The following is a 16622-nucleotide window of genomic DNA, read 5'->3' as shown; positions in this document are numbered from 1 at the left end:
CTCTCTGTTACTTCATCAAAGAACTTAATCAGGTTAGTCAGACACGATTTACCTTTTATAAATCCATACTGGCTGTCCTTTATTAACCCATGCTTCTCCAAGTGAGAATTAATTTAGTTCTCAACAATGGTCTCTAGTAGTTTTCCCACCACTGACGTTAGACTGATTGGTCTGCAGTTACCAGGTTTATCCCTCTCCCCTTTTTTGAACAGGGGTGTAACATTTGCAATCCTCCAGTCCTCTGGCACCACTCCAATATCCAAGGAGGATTGAAAGATTGTAGTCAAAGCTTCCACTATCTCCATTCTAGCTTCCCTCAGCAACCTAGGATGCTCATCTGGACTGGGTGATTTGTTGACTTTTGATGCCAACCTATTTAGCACCTCCTTTCTATCTATTTTGATCCTATCCAATATCTCTACTCCCCCTTCCTCTATGACATTAACTTCATCCCCTTCTTTTGTGAAGACAGATGCAAAGTCCTCATTCAGTATTTCAGGCATGCCCTCTGCCTCGATTTCATACACTCTGGCAAGAGACCAGGAGGAAATAAGTACCCCAGAGTCACATTAACACTATTGGTTTGGAAAGAGTCCGTCTTCTTCCGAAGATCCCACTTGGTCTGCCATCCCTTGCCCCAATCTGCTGCAATAAAGAACTTCCAGATCGGCTTCTCACAAGTTGATTCAGAGAATGAGAAAGGCATCATCAGGATAGTGTAGCTTCTGCACAAAAAATGATTATGCCTTTCCAGGCAGCTTCTACAGCACCCACCCCTCCAGATTACAAACTCCTACAGGAGCCAACAACAGTTCACAAACTAAACCGCCTAGAACTACAGATCCTTAATCTCAAACACAACCATAAACATATTTTTGCCCTTCACACTGCGCTCATTGGCACATCAAGAGACTCCACAGAAAAAGCTAAAGCCAGGCCGAGAGTGAGACCAAGGCCGAATAACGGAAGAATTGAGGAAAATTTAGGAACAAATGCTCACAATCACCACTTGCAATAAAATACCTGACGGCCAACTAAATGAAAAATTGGCTGATGAAAAGGCCTACTTGAATCAGGATCATGGATTACTGGCAGAAGGTGTTATCAACGATGCATCTCACTATCAAAAACAATACAAATAATAGCAAATTTAGGAAATATTGTATATTTAAATGTTTTTTTCACGTTTACTTCACATTTATACAGTGAGGAAGTTTAGTTAATTGTTGAATGTTAAAACAAGGGAGAACTTTCAATTACTGTTTGCAACCTATCAATTCTTCCTTAGAATCCTCAATTGTTCATTTTCCGAACATTTCGTTATATTTTGGAACGCTATCTCCCTGGAGACCCATCGATAAACATTACCTTTACCGTAAGTCATTAACACATTAAGTCGCTTTCTCACTGACTGCAAAAGTGGACTCAAAATGCAGCGTTCGACAGGATTTCAGAACGAGGGATTTTCACACAGGTCGAACCTCCCTCTCCCGGGACAACCGGTAGCCCAGTTCCCATCAAGCTCAGCAACAAGATACGTTCTGCAAGAACATCAAGGTCAGCTGTGTTTCCAGTTCTTTGTATTTCATGATTACACTCTTTTTACACATAGGGAACGGTAGCGTAGTGGTAATGTCACTGGGCCAGAAACATGAGTTCAAGTCCCACCACAACAGCTGGGAAATTAAAATTCAGTTAATTAAATAAATCTGGAATAAAAAGCTAATATCTGGTTCACTAATGTCCTTTAGTCTGGCTTATATGTGATTCCAGGCTTGTGCCAAAATTGGGAGAGCTGTCAAGCAACAGCCTGACATAGTCATACTCACAGAATCAGACCTTTCATAGTCATACCCACAAAATCATACCTTTCAGCCAATGTCCTGAACTCCTCCATCACCATCCCTGTCCTGTCCCACCAGCAGTCGGGAAGGAGTGGCCCTGGGAGTCCTCAACATTGACTCGGTCCCATGAAGTCTCATGGCTTCAGGTCAAGCATGGGCAAGGAAACCTCCTCCTGATTACCACCTACCGCCCTCCCTCAGCTGATGAATCAGGACTCCTCTGAAGCACTGAGAGTAGCAAGGGCACAGAATGTACTCTGTGTGGGGGACTTCAATGTCCATCACCAAGATTGGCTTGGTAGCACCACCACTGACCGAGCAGAACATAGCTGCCTGTCTGGGTGAGAGAACCAACAAGAGGGGAAAAACTTACTTGACCTCGTCCTTATCTGTCCATGACAGCATTGGCAACAGTGACCACCGCACAGTGATTGCGGAGACGAAGTCCCATCTTCACACTGAGAACACCCTCCAGCATGTTCTGTGGCCCTACCACTGTGCTAAATGGGATAGATTCAGAACAGATCTAGCCGCTCAAAACTGGGCAGCTGTGGGGCAGAAGCAGAATTGTATTCCACCACAACTTCATGGCCCGGCTCTACCATCACCACCAAGCCAGGGGACTGACCCTGGTTCAACAATGAGTGTACAGGAGCAGCAGCAGGCATATCTAAAAAGGAGTGTCAACGTGGTGAAGCTGCAACACAGGACTGCATGCATGCTAAGCGATCCCACGATCGAAGCGAAGCTTCTGCAGTCCTGCCAGATCCAGTCGTGAATGGTGGTGGACCATTAAACAACTAATTGGAAGAGGCTCCAATAATATCCCCATCCTCAATGATGGTGGAGCCCACATGAGTGCCAAAGACAAGGCTGAAGCGTTTGTAACCAACTTCAGCCAGAAGTGTCGCGTGGATGATCCATATCGGCCTACTCCCGAGGCCCCCACCATCACAGAAGCCATTCTTCAGCCAATTCAATTCACTCCATGTGATATCAAGAAATGGCTGAGCGCACTGGATACAGCAAAGGCTATGGGCCCCGACAACATCCCGGCTATCATGCTGAAAACTTGTGCTCCAGAACTAGCCGCACCTCTAGCCAAGCTGTTCCAGTACAGCTACAACACTGGCATCTATCCGACAATGTGGAAAACTGCCCAAGTATGTCCTGTCCACAAAAAGCAGGACAGATCCAACCCGACCAATTACCGCCCCATCAGTCTACTCTCAATCAGCAGCAAAGTGATGGAAGGTGTCATCGACAGTGTGATCAAGCGGCACTTACTCACCAATAACCTGCTCACTGATGCCCAGTTTGGGTTCTGTCAAGACCACTCGGCTCCCGACCTCATTACAGCCTTGGTGCAAACATGGACAAAGGAGCTGAATTCCAGAGGTGAGGTGAGAGTGACTGCACTTGACATCAAGGCAGCATTTGACCAAGTCTGGCATTAAGGAGCCCTAGTAAAACTGAAGTCAATGGGAATCAGGGGGAAAACACTCCACTGGCTGGAGTCATACCTAGCACAAAGGATGGTGGTTGAAGGTCAATCATCACAGCCCCAGGACATCACTGCAGGAGTTCCTCAGGGCAGTGTCCTAGGCCCAACCATCTTCAACTGCTTCATCAATGACCTTCCCTCCAACATAAGGTCAGAAATGGGGATGTTCGCTGATGACTGCACAGTGTTCAGTGCCATTTGCAACTCCACAGATAATGAAGCAGTCCGTGCCCACATGCAACAAGACCTGGACGACGTTCAGGCTTGGGCTGATAAGTGGCAGGTAACATTCGTGCCACAGAAGTGCCAGGCAATGACCATCTCCAACAAGCGAGAGTCTAACCACCTCCCCTTAACATTCAATGGCATTACAGGTGCATGATCCCTTATCCGAAACCCTTGGGGCCAGCTGTGTTTTGGAATTCGGAATTTTTCGGATTTCAGAACGGATAATGCTTTTTTGCTGGCCACCTGCCTGCACCTCCTCGTGCCGCCGTCCCCGGCCTCCTGAGCACCCCCCCCCCACCGGGCAGTGCTGGCTGTGTCCCAAGAGCCCGGCACTTCTCCTCGGTGCCGGGCTCTTTTGCCGGCACTCGCGATCTCCGATCGCACTGGTGCAGGCCCCTCCCTTGCAAGCTGCTCAAGCTTTTACACTGGAAATACCGAGAGACGCTCCACGAAAAAAAATTCGGTTTTCGGAGCTTTTCGGTTTTCGGAAGTGGTCGTGCACCTGTACTGTTGCCGAATCCCCCACTATCAACATCCTGGGGGTCACCATGAACCAGAAACTTAACTGGACCAGCCACATAAATACTGTGGCAACAAGAGCAGGCCAGAGGCTAGGTATTCTGCGGCGAGAGTCTTACCTCCTGACTCTCCAAAGCCTTTCCACCATCTACAAGGCACAAGTAAGGAGTGTGATGGAATACTCACCACTTGCCTGGATGAGTGCAGCTCCAACAACACTCAAGAAGCTCGACACCATCCAGGACAAAGCAGCCCACTTGATTGGCACCCCATCCACCACCTTAAACATTCCCTCCCTCCACCACATGCATACCATGGCTGCAGTGTGTACCATCTACAAGATGCACTGCAGCAACTCGCCAAGGCTTCTTCGGCAGCACCTCCCAAACCCGCGACCTCTTCCACCTAGAAGGACAAGGGCAGCAGGCGCATGGGAACACCACCCCCTCCAAGTCACACACCATCTTGACTTAGAAGTATATCGCCGATCCTTCATTGTCACTGGGTCAAAACCCTGGAACTCCCTACCTAACAGCACTGTGGGATTACCATCACCACATGGACTGCAGCGGTTCAAGAAGGCGGCTCACCATCACCTTCTCAAGGGCAACTAGGGATGGGCAATAAATGCTTGCATTGCCAGCGACGCCCACATCCCATAAACAAATTTAAAAATACACTCGTCACACCCTTTTATATAAATGCCCTATCCTTTGTGTCCCCCATCTCGTGCATTCCAAATTTTATGTTTCATTTTGTTCTATTTGATGTTTTTCTGTTTCAGTAACTTTCATTTTTTTGTTCAGCTGTGGGTGCTTTGGTTTTCCTTCTCTCCTGGCTTGTTTCAAAGTATGAAATATTTACAAGACATGAGGCCTGCAAGAAATTGCAGTTACATAGCATCCTACCATCTCCTCACAACATCTCAAGGGGGTTTACAATCAATGAAGTAGTTTAGAAGTGTAGTCACTGTTGTTATGTAGGCACATGCAGTAGCCTATAGCAAGATCCCACAAACAGCAAATGAATGAATGAATGTTTTGTTGGGGTATTGGTTGAGAGAGGAATGTTGACCAGGACACCAGAAGATCTCCTTGCTCTTCTTCAAATAGTGCCATGAAATCTCCTGCATCCACCTGAGCAGGCAGACTGGGCCTCCATTTAATATTTCATCCAAAAGATGGCACCTTCAACAATGCAGCACCCCTTCAGTACTGCACTTGAGCATCAGCCGAGATTATGTGCTTAAATCCATAATGGCCCAGAAATTCGGGTCGAGGGCTTCCCGCGGGTGTAAGCCCCCGACCTGCACTTACCTTGCGCGCCGGCCGTTGAGCTGTGGGCCCCCGTGGAATTCCGATCCTGGGTCTCCTCCAACTGCCGGCGCGCAGTGCTTGCGTATCCCAGGGGCGCAGTTAGTTTGATGCGTACCCTGGGATCACGTGGGCCATGGGGAGCCAATCAGAGCAGGGAATGCTTCATTCATAAGTTTGACAGGAAGGGCTGTCAAACTTATAAATACTATGGCCCCAAAACATCACTAAATCTTCAAATAAATTTTTTTTGAATCACATTTTTTAAATAAACTATAAATTACATGAAATAGCTATTTTAAACAATAATTTAAATTTTTGAAAAAGATAATTTTATTTTCTAACAGGGCTAAAAATAAACTTACCTTTCTTTAAAGTATTAAAAAATAATAAACCTGTGGAAAAAATGTTTTAATTTTAATTAATTCACCACTTACCTTGTAAAAAGCAGGCCTTGCGACTGCTTTTTATATGTGTAACTTCTGGAGACTTATCCTCCTGGGAAAACCTGTAAAAAAAACGTAAGTTCAATGCGCACGCGCAGCCTCTCCTGCGTACGTATTCAACCTCTGAACCTCTTCTTTCAGGGGAACGGAAGTGCCGGTTTCCCACGCATGCGCAGTGCATGCAGGAAACCGGCACTTCCATTGGGCTTATGGGTGAGTACCCCGTGCATACTCACCCGTGGAGACCCGAATTTCTGGGCCAATATGACTTGAATCCAAAATCTTCGGGCAAGCTGAGCCATACTAACTGAGCCAAGCGGACACAAGCAAATAACTAACAGTAACTGATTATACACCACAAGCAATGCAATCAGTGAAACAAGAGGATACATGTTGAGGACTGTTAGTTTAGGAAACTATATCAGCTGGCCATATGTGAATAAGTTATGTTAGCCACAACATGAGTGTGCCAACACACATTCTATTTATACACCATATCCTTCCTTTCTCTTATAATCTTTTTGGCTTTTACCTAATTACTCCTCTCTGATTTACCTTTTCAGCTCTGGCGGTGTCCTCCACTGTGTTCCTTGATTCTTCACCTAGGTTTCTCAAAACAAAATAAAAAGTAATTTTTAAGTTAACTTTTGGCTTTGCATTCATTTCAGCTGGAGTTACCAGCTTCTATGTTAGTATGAGGCTGTGGACTGACATATGGTGACGTCACCCAAAGCAATTTGAATTCCTACATTACAACAGTGACTACACTTCAAAAAATACCTCAATGGCTGTAAAGCACTTTGGTACGTCCTGGGCCAACCAAATTAGTAACAATACTGTGGAGGAGGAATTCCTGGAGTGTTTACGGGATGGTTTCCTGGACCAATATGTCGAGGAACCAACCAGAGATCAGGCCATCTTAGACTGGGTATTATGTAATGAGAAAGGATTAATTAGCAATCTTGTTGTACGAGGCCCCTTGGGTCGGAGCGATCATAATATGATCAAATTCTTCATTAAGATGGAGAATGAAGTAGTTGACTCAGAGACTAGGGTCCTCAATTTAAATAAAGGAAACTACGATGGTCTGAGGAGCGAGTTGGGTAGGATTGATTGGGGAATGGCACTCAAAGGGTTGATGGTGGATAGGCAATGGCAAACATTCAAAGACCGAATGGATGAGCTACAGAATTTGTTCATCCCAGTTTGGCATAAAAATAAAACAAAAAAGGTGACTCAACCTTGGCTAACAAGGGAAATTAGGGATAGCATAAGATCCAAAGAGAGGACATATAAATTGGCCAGAAAAAGCAATAATCCTGAGGATTGGGAGCAGTTTAGGATTCAACAAAGGAGGACAAAGGGATTAATTAAGAAGGGGAAAATAGAATATGGGAGTAAGCTTGCAGGGAACCTAAAAACTAACTGTAAAAGCTTTTATAGATATGTGAAGAGAAAAAGATTGGTGAAGTCAAGCGTAGGTCCCTTGCAGTCAGAATCAGGGGAATTTATAATGGGGAACAAAGAAATGGCAGACCAACTAAATACATATTTTGGTTCTGTCTTCACAAAGGAGGACACAAATAACCTCCCAGAGATGCCGGGGAACATAGGGTCTGATGAAAGGGTGGAACTGAAAGAAATCAGTATTTGTAGGGAAATGGTGTTAGGAAAATTGATGGGACTGAAGGCCGATAAATCCCCAGGGCCTGATAATCTACATCCCAGGGTACTTAAGGAAGTGGCCCTAGAAATAGTAGATGCATTGCTGGTCATCTTCCAGAACTTGATAGACTCTGGAACAATACCCATGGCTTGGAGGGTAGCTAATGTTACCCCACTATTCAAAAAAGGTGGTAGAGAAAAAGCGGGGAATTATAGGCCGGTAAGCCTGACATTGGTAGTGGGGAAAATGCTAGAGTCCATTATAAAAGATGTAATAGCAGAGCACTTGGAAAGCAGTGACAGGATCGGACAAAGTCAACATGGATTTACAAAAGGTAAATCATGCTTGACTAATCTACTGGAATTTTTTGAGGATGTAACTGGTAAAATAGATAAGGGAGAACCAGTGGATGTGGTGTATTTGGACTTTCAGAAGGCTTTCGATAAGGTCCCACATAAGAGATTAACATGCAAAATTAAGGCACATGGGATTGGGGGCAAGGTATTGACTTGGATAGAGAACTGGTTGGCGGACAGAAAGCAAAGAGTTGGAATAAACGGGTCGTTTTCTGAGTGGTAGGCAGTGACTAGTGGGGTACCGCAAGGATCGGTCCTAGGACCCCAGCTGTTCACAATATATATTAATGATCTGGACGAGGGAATTGGATGTAATATCTCCAAATTTGCAGACGACACAAAGCTGGGTGTGAGGGTATGCTGTGAGGAGGATGTCGTGAAACTCCAGTACGATTTGGACAGGTTGGGTGATTGGGCAGAAACATGGCAAATGCACTATAATGTGGATAAATGTGAGGTTATCTACTTTGGTGGCAAAAACAGGAAGGCAGATTATTATTTGAATGGCAATAGATTGGGAGAATGGGAAGTGCAAAGAGACCTGGGTGTTATTGTGCACCAGTTGCTGAAGGTAAGCATGCAGGTGCAGCAGGCGGTTAAGAAGGCAAATGGTATGTTGGCCTTCGTAGCAAGAGGGTTCGAGTACAGGAACAAGGGTGTCTTGCTACAGTTGTACAGGGCTTTGGTGAGACCGCACCTTGAGTATTGTGTGCAGTTTTGCTCACCTTACCTGAGGAAAGACGTTCTTGCCATGGAAGGAGTGCAGTGAAGATTCACCAGGCTGATACCTGGGATGGCAGGAATGACATATGAGGAGAGATTGTGTCGATTGGGCTTATACTCACTGGAGTTTAGAAGATTGAGAGGGGATCTCATCGAAACCTATAAAATTCTGTCAGGCCTGGACAGACTAGATGCAGGAAGGATGTTTCTGATGGCCGGGGAGTCCAGAACCAGGGGTCATAGTCTAAGGATAAGGGGTAAGCCATTTTGGACTGAAATGAGGAGGAATTTCTTCACCCAGAGAGTGGTGAACCTGTGGAATTCTCTGCCACAGAGGGCGGTGGAGGCCAGTTCATTAAATATATTCAAGAAAGAGTTGGATATATTTCTTAAGGCTAAAGGGATCAAGGGATATGGGGAGAAGGCAGGGACAGGGTACTGAATTTGGATGATCAGCCATGATCTCATTGAATGGCAGAGCAGGCTTGAAGGGCCGAATGGCCTACTCCTGCTCCTATCTTCTATGTTTCTATGTTTCTATGAGATTGTGAAAAGCACTATATAAATGCAAGTTCCTTTCTTCCTATTGATGAAAAAAGAGTAAAAGTTTAAATAAACTACTTTTTTACAATAAAAATAGAAGTAGGGCATAGTTTAAAAATGATGAACTAGTAGCTCCCCAATGCACCTTGTGGGCAACACTGACCCATACAGATCAGGAACATCACAGGTTTAATTCCTTCTTGACCTATGCTGAATCAGCCTGTCTCAGCTGGGCTGGCAATGGGGTGCTACCACTTGTCTCAATATCCCTGGAATAGAGTTTCAAAAGATCAGCCAAGGTTCCCACCCCTGATCACTATCCTGTGACCCTTACTGAAATTTTGAGTGTATTGACATGATCAAGCTTGACTGTGGTGCCTTCTATGGTTGAATAATGTACTGACATTCACTATCTGGTCTGTCTATCAAGAATGGCTAGGTAAGTGAGATAGTAGAGCTTTGCAACCACACAGGGAACCATAATCCAGCATGTCCATGTCAATGCCGCAGGAAAGGGAAAGGATGGGAAATTGAGCCAGTCTTCTCTCAAAAGCATTTTTAAAGAAAGTGGAGACATAAACTGATGAGAATGAACCACTGGTCTGTATACCACACATGTTGATTGGTGGCTAAACACTGGCTATCTTTTTATTCATTCTCCCTTAACTATAAATCAAGACATTTTGCACCAATTATTACTCAAGCTCAATCTGTGGAACTTCTTACATCTCTCAGTTTTCCTCCTGCAATCTTCAAGCTTTTAAAACCCAACATTGGTGCCACCCAATCACTACCTTTCCATTGATCTGGTCTTCTATCCTACTCTTTACAACCACGGTGCTGTCCTGCACTATGTGCCCTGGCCCTTTACTGGGATTTAAAAAAAATAAAGTAAAAGAATCAATTTGAGATTAATTTACATCATAAACTGTTTTTCAGCTGCATCCAGGGATTGGAGTCATTTGATGGAGACTCTGATTGTTTTACAATGTGCAAAATGTTTTGGAGTTTAGCTTTTTTGATATTGTGGGTTTGTGCAGGATGGTGAAATATGGAAGAATTCATAATTTTCCACATAAATAATCTGTATTTTACTGTCAATATCAGGCTATTTATATGGAGAATGGTGAAGCACTCCAATATCACAATAAGCTGCTTCAGACTGTCTCGAATCAGCAGGTAAAACATTATAACAAGGGGTGACTGAGAAAAAGGGCAGTGGGGGAGTGCAACTTCAAACAAGAAAAAAGCAAATTTAGGAATATCAGAAAACTTCACACAAATGAGAATGATCAGCATGCACCTGGATTTCTGGGCCAGTAAATGGAAGCAAAAACCTTATATCTATGAAAGAAACGGCTGGATTCTGGGATTGGACGGGGGGGTGGGCTGCAGAGACTCGCTGCATGGATGAACTTGGATGGACTAAATGGCTTTCTTCACTTTATGTTTCGCATTTGGATAATTTGGTTGCTAATTCATCCTTTAAGAAACCATGGAGAAGATTTTCAATCTGTGGCTAAAATGGGCGTGAAGTGTGCGTGGCACCTGCCCAAAGCCTAGCACTCTCGCCTCTGAGTCAGAAGGTCATGGGCTCAGGTCCCACTCCAGAGACTTGAACACATAATCCAGGCTGACACTTCCGTGCAGTACTGAGGGAGTGCTGCACTGTCAGAGCTGCTGTCTTTCAGATGAGATGTTAAACCGAGGTCCCGTCTGCCCTCTTAGATAGATGTAAAATATTCCATGGTACTATTCGAAGAGCAGGGGCGTTTTCCCTGGTATCCTGGCCAATATTTATCCCTCAAGCAACATCACTAAAACAGATTATCTGGTAATCATCTCATTGCTGTTTGTGAGACCTTGCTGTGCTCAAATTAGCTGCTGCAATTCCTACCTTACAACAGTGTCTATACTGCACAAAGTCCTTAATTGGCTGTAAAGCGCTTTGGGATGTCCTGAGGTCATGAAAGGCACTATATAAATGCAAGTCATTTCCTTCTTTCTAAATAAGGTGTTGCCAGGTTGGAATTGAAATTGTAGCTATTAATTTGAGGTCTTTTCCATACCTTTTCTAATACAAGCACTGTACATCTTTTTGTAATGTGGTGTCCAGAATTGAACACAATACTGTCAGTGTGGTTTGACCAATGCATTGTAAAACCTTAATATAAATTCTGAAGACTTATATGCTACTGTTCTTAGATTGGGAGCTACAGTATAACCACAGTCACAGATTCCTCCATTAGCTATTTCATCATTCCACGTCGAAGACTAGTTATTTTCTGGCTCCACATTGAAATCTTTCTCTGACAGTGGCAATGGGCTAACAACATGGAATGTCTCTCGTTAATGCACAGACTCATCGGGGACAATTTTGCCTATAGCCTACTGCCTTGTTTATCCTGAAAATTGTGGCAGTAGACAAACAAATTTAAAAATAAAAACTACCACGCACTATCTGGCCGAGGCCCGTCTGACTCAATTTTTGAGTTCGCCTTATACAAATATTTAAATTGGAGTCTAAATATTTAAATTGGAGTCCTATACCATTTGTAGGACCACAACACAAGTTACAGATATCAATGTGTGCACTGTGCATGCTCCACCCAGTGATAATAAACATAGAGTGGCCAAACCAGTGGTCCTTAAAGAACTGCTGCAGGCTGTTCCAGAAACGCTTCAAAAAAGCCTGTGGCAAAGATTTTTGCACTGGAAGGAGCATGAATAATCCTCCTGGTCCCACAGAAAAATTCCAGCTTACTGCTGGTCCCCATGTGCTCCCTCCACCCCAGGAATTGTCTCCCTCTCTTTAAGTGATGACTTCTGGCTTGGCTCCGTGGAGGAGCGTCTGGATTTCCTGCTCCCCAGATCTATGAGGTGCCTGTCCATGCTCATTGAGCACTGGTGGCTCGTCAATCACATTAAAATAAGGCCTGGCCATTGTAGGGGGTGGCATGTGTGCAGTCAGCTTTGCCCCTGACTGGGTTTTGAGTGGTTCGAATCGCTCCCACACCCCTGGGTTCTAGACACTGGACTTAGGTACAGGCGGCGATACAGAATTGGAGTAGACAACTGGTTTGGTGCAAGAAAACTGTATTTTTTATTAAAGGCACAATCAAATCACAACACTGAGAATTACTAGAATAGTTACAGGCATACAAGAGTACACTTAATTAGGAATGGGGAACACACGGCACATCGAGGGAAAAATCACAGTAATAATCCCCCTACCCTTGTCCCACCCCCAATATCTAACTAAATTGTGCTGTAAGGGGCCAGGGATTATGCTCACCAATAGGGGTTTCTGGACAGGTCGAATCCTGTTGACTAAGCCGGTTGCGGTTTTGGGGGTTCACTCTTTGTGTCCTTTGAGGCCTGCCGTTGTCACTTGGTCCCAGGGCGCGGTGGTGGAGTCGTCTGAGTAAAGTACCCTCTTTTCTCCGTTAGAGATAGGGAGTAAAGTCTTTGTTGGGTACTTTACCTTGTAGAGTGGAAAACTTCGGGTTTTGTTCTTCTGGTGGCGGTCTGGTCATCGAGGTTTTGTTGCGGTTGGGGCTCGGTTGGCGGTCTTTGGTGTTAGCTCGGTCGCGGTGGCCTAGATCACTACCTGTGCAGTGGTAATGATCTGAAGGTATGGTTTACCCGGCCCTTTGTTACCGCGGTGCTCGTGGTCGTTCTGCTTCTTTGAGTTTCGAGTATCTCTGGACCTGAGTGTGTGCTTGCTCATCCCCAACGCTTCTCCACGCTGCCCTTCTCTACTTGCTCGTCGGCCTTGCCGTTCATCTCGCCTCGCTTGCCCTCTTGCTGCACACATTTGGTTACCGGTGGGCCTACAATTGTACTATTTCGGAGGTTCGTTATTTGCGCGCCAAATCAGGGTTAGTTCTTTGTCTAATTTTGGCGGGATCATCTAAGATGATTATAGTCGTTCACCTTAACTGCTTTTGGGGTGGTTGTCTCGTTGCTAAATGGCTTTAATATCGTGGGTGTTTGTTATTCATAATGTTTAACCGGCGTCTTCCTGGCTTGGTAGCTACTTCGAACTGTAACCGATTATTTATGCAAAGGTTTGATGGGTTCAAGATTAAATCTTTCCTGAGTTGATTTGTTTCAAAATGAAGAATGTGTATTCTGCATTATCTAGTTGTCTGGCTTCAGAAATAACAAGTCTCTCACAGGCCCAGGCATGTCATTTGACCTGCTGTGTTTGCAGGGTCCTGCTTTCCAATCTTGCAGGCTTCTGCCACGAGGTCCAGAAGCCATTTTCTTTAGGGTACCCTTATTAATAACTTTGTCCTTCAGGGTCCCTTTATTACTAACTTTGGGGAATGTGGGAATTTTGAGAACCCTACACTATGAAAATGGTTTGGGCCTCTCCCTCGTGCCATTGGGTAGGCAGTATGAAGCGTGCTACAGCTGAAAATCAGCCCCATTGTCTTCATAAATGTGTAAAATAATAAATCTGGTATAGATAAGTACCTGTAAAGTATACATATATATATGCAAAATATGGATAAGTACCCATAAGGTATACATATACACCTCCAAGTATAGATAGATACCTGTAAGATATAGATATGTACCTATAAGGTTATGCATGTATCTGTAAGCTAAAAGTATTGAGAAAATTGTTCCATTATTTATAAAAGTGTAAAGTAGATTTTTGAATTTTGTTTCTTCTTACAGGATTCCATGTAGCTCCATGTGGCTGTCTGTATGACCCCAGAATACACAATATTAGGAATAATGGAACCCACTGTGAATTGCCACCTCGACTTGCCTCACCATATTACGGTCATAACTTTATTTTAAACACAGCAGCACCAATCCCTACACACCCTGACCTTCAGTACCTTTCCCCATTATACTGTTCACCATCTGACCAAAGCAATACCATTTACCAACCACCCCAAGTCTACTATCAACAAACCTCAATTTTGCATCCGGGAAGAAACCAATTCACATACTCTGGTCCATTATTTCCTTTTAATGATAAAACTCATGTGCCCCATGTTCCTGCAAGGTTTCAAAATGAATTGAGACAACATCAGGTTCAATTGCAACAGCATCATAACCCAAGACAAAACCAAAGCAATCAGCCTCCAAAAGCTTTGAAGTCTGAGGATGCAAGGAGTAAAGAAACCCCTGTAGATACGCCAGTTCAGGAAAATGCTTCTGATCAACTGATCTCAAACCTCAGTCCTACCTCTAATAGTGAACAGGAAAAGCAAAAATGCATAGTTTCTCCAACCGGTAATAAAACCCAGTTAATGGATGATGAGGAGCAAATGCTTGCTGCACTGGATGCAGTGAGTGAAGAAGAGTTACATGAACTTATTTCCAATGAAAGAACAGCAAACAAGGGCAAAGACTCTGGGAGTCCAGCTGCTCAAGTGTCAGATGCACTGCCTGATGAGGTTTCATTAGAAGATGCCATGAAGATGTTTGATTGTATCCCCTTTCACAATGCATCACTGAACAATTCACCTGTTACAGTGTCAGGAAAACCTTCTAGTGGTGCAGATGTAAATGAATCCAGAACAGATAGCGAGATCAGCCAGGATAATACGGAAGAAAATAATACAGCTGAAGATGTCGCAAATGCCATGGAGATCCCCTGGGGTGAAATGTCTGATCTGTCTCTGACATTTGAAAAAAGTTTTGAAGACAGCATGGGACTCCTGGCACTGCCCAAAGAGCTGATGTCCTCTGATTATGAAGTACCTGAGATTGCAGACATAATCACAACCATGGATTTTTTTTACAGTGTCAGCATTTACGGTCTGTTCAATGATGAGATATCAAACTGGAACCCACACATGCCATTTTATGGCACTGTAAAAGATAACAGTTGCAACTCAGGTGTGGTTACCTTACCAAAGCTTGGAGAGTCATCTCCAGGAACTGATATTGCCACAAAAATTGTTCGTGACTCTGTCAAAAAGGAAAAGCGGCATTCTACTGATATGATCTCACACCCTGTGTCTAAGAAGTGCAGGATTGCTGATTCTGCAGCTCTGGAAGCAGTTCAGGAGTTCTGTGCAGTTTCAATGTCTGCTACAATGAAAAAACGTCTAGGGATTGAAGACCAGTGAATATTCAATTTGAGATCAAATTGACTTTATGGTGATATTTTGAAGTCCACTCTGATACAATAAAAACATATTTTAATTGTGTATGTGCAAATAAATAATTTGTGATAAAAATTCTTTAAAGGTGGTTGCTAATTCTATAGTGGCAGGAGAATGTATGGTCGACATCCATGATTTGTAACTTTGATCCCCAATCACAGGATTTGAAAATAACGGGCAACATCTTCTATTGAGAGGTGAAAGCTGCTTCTCTAAAGATGTCAGAGGTATTAAAGTATCTTCCACATTTATAATAGCTATTTTTTGTAAAATGAATATGATATAAACCAGACTCTTGGGCCTAGAAATTGGGTTGAGGCGCCAAAGTGGTGCCAAGTTCGCCTGGGCGCTGATTTTTGCGCAGCGTTCGGAGCATTAACGAACGTCAGAAATTCAGTTTCAGTGCCCCTAGAGGGAGATGGGGCGAGGCTCGAGGCGCTCCGTGTCCCTCTTAGGGCGCTGAAACTGAATATTGCAGCGCAACATGCCGCAGCACCACACGCTGCGGCACGGCACGCTGCGGTACTGCAGGCCTTCCTCCCATTGTTAAGGGGGAGGGGCCTGCAACAGCGCGATCCCCGATCGCGAGTGCCGGCAAAAGAGCCCGGCACCGAGGAGAAGTGCTGGGCTCTCGGGAAACAGCCGGCAATGCTGCGGGGGGCGGGGGGGGGGGTCAGGAGGCTGGGGATGGAGGTGCTGGCAGGCGGCCGCCCCGCACCTCCACCTTAACTTGCGCCACTGCCGGCACAGCAAGGCCCCGTGAACTGGGCGCGGGTAGCGAATGGCGCTACAGCGGTGTTCGCTACCAAATATCGCGATCGGGGCGCTAATGGGGCGCTGCGCACACCGATGACATAATCGGTGGCAGCACAGCGCAACAGGCTAATGCCACCATTAGCGCCCCCGCTGAATATCGCGGGAGGCGTGGCCAGTGGCGCTACAGCCACTGACTGCCCTCTTTAGGCGCTAATAGGTGGCGCAACATACCCAATTTCTCCCCCTTGATGTTAAGTCACCAATTGCAGACCTATCTATAATCCTACTAATGAGTTTAAACCCTGGACCTGTGATTCGATCTATTCAGAATTTCGATGACTAGTCATTGAGAACTCTCTGCATGTATCTGATTAAACTAAATGGACCTAGTATCCAACATTAGTGGAATGTTTGTTTGACACAATGGGCGATCTAATGGTAACCTTTTTTAAACAACAGTTTTGTCGCGTGACCCACCATACAGACCACTGCCTTTTAAAAGCAAAGAGTAGGTAAATATTGGAAGCAAAGGCAGATGCAGGGCAATGGGGTGAGAACAGGAAGTGGGATTAGTTTTGGATTATTTAGCA

At 44.7% G+C, this 16622-nt stretch overlaps 1 protein-coding gene across 1 annotated transcript; it reads left to right on the top strand.

The window, feature by feature from the left end:
* The first annotated feature begins 1391 nt into the window (after window positions 1-1391).
* Window positions 1392-15346, top strand: LOC147108258 (uncharacterized). The gene is made up of 2 exons (XM_086006032.1): window positions 1392-1557; window positions 13832-15346. Exons 1-2 carry the CDS (start codon window positions 1431-1433, stop codon window positions 15238-15240), a joined length of 1536 nt encoding a protein of 511 aa, XP_085862158.1. The 5' UTR covers window positions 1392-1430; the 3' UTR covers window positions 15241-15346.
* The last annotated feature ends 1276 nt before the right edge of the window (window positions 15347-16622 follow it).

This window comes from Somniosus microcephalus, chromosome 13, assembly GCF_052327205.1.
Source record: "Somniosus microcephalus isolate GS21.2 chromosome 13, FLI_Smic_1.0, whole genome shotgun sequence".
In the NCBI taxonomy this organism is placed as follows: domain Eukaryota; kingdom Metazoa; phylum Chordata; class Chondrichthyes; order Squaliformes; family Somniosidae; genus Somniosus; species Somniosus microcephalus.
This window is presented reverse-complemented; position numbering and strand designations above follow the sequence as displayed.

Excerpts from the sequence above, each read along its gene's own strand:
- LOC147108258 (XM_086006032.1), top strand. The coding sequence starts at position 1,431 with ATGCAGCGTTCGACAGGATTTCAGAACGAGGGATTTTCACACAGGTCG. Across the intron at positions 1,558-13,831 it reads CGTTCTGCAAGAACATCAAG|GATTCCATGTAGCTCCATGT; the intron begins GTCAGCTGTGTT and ends TTCTTCTTACAG.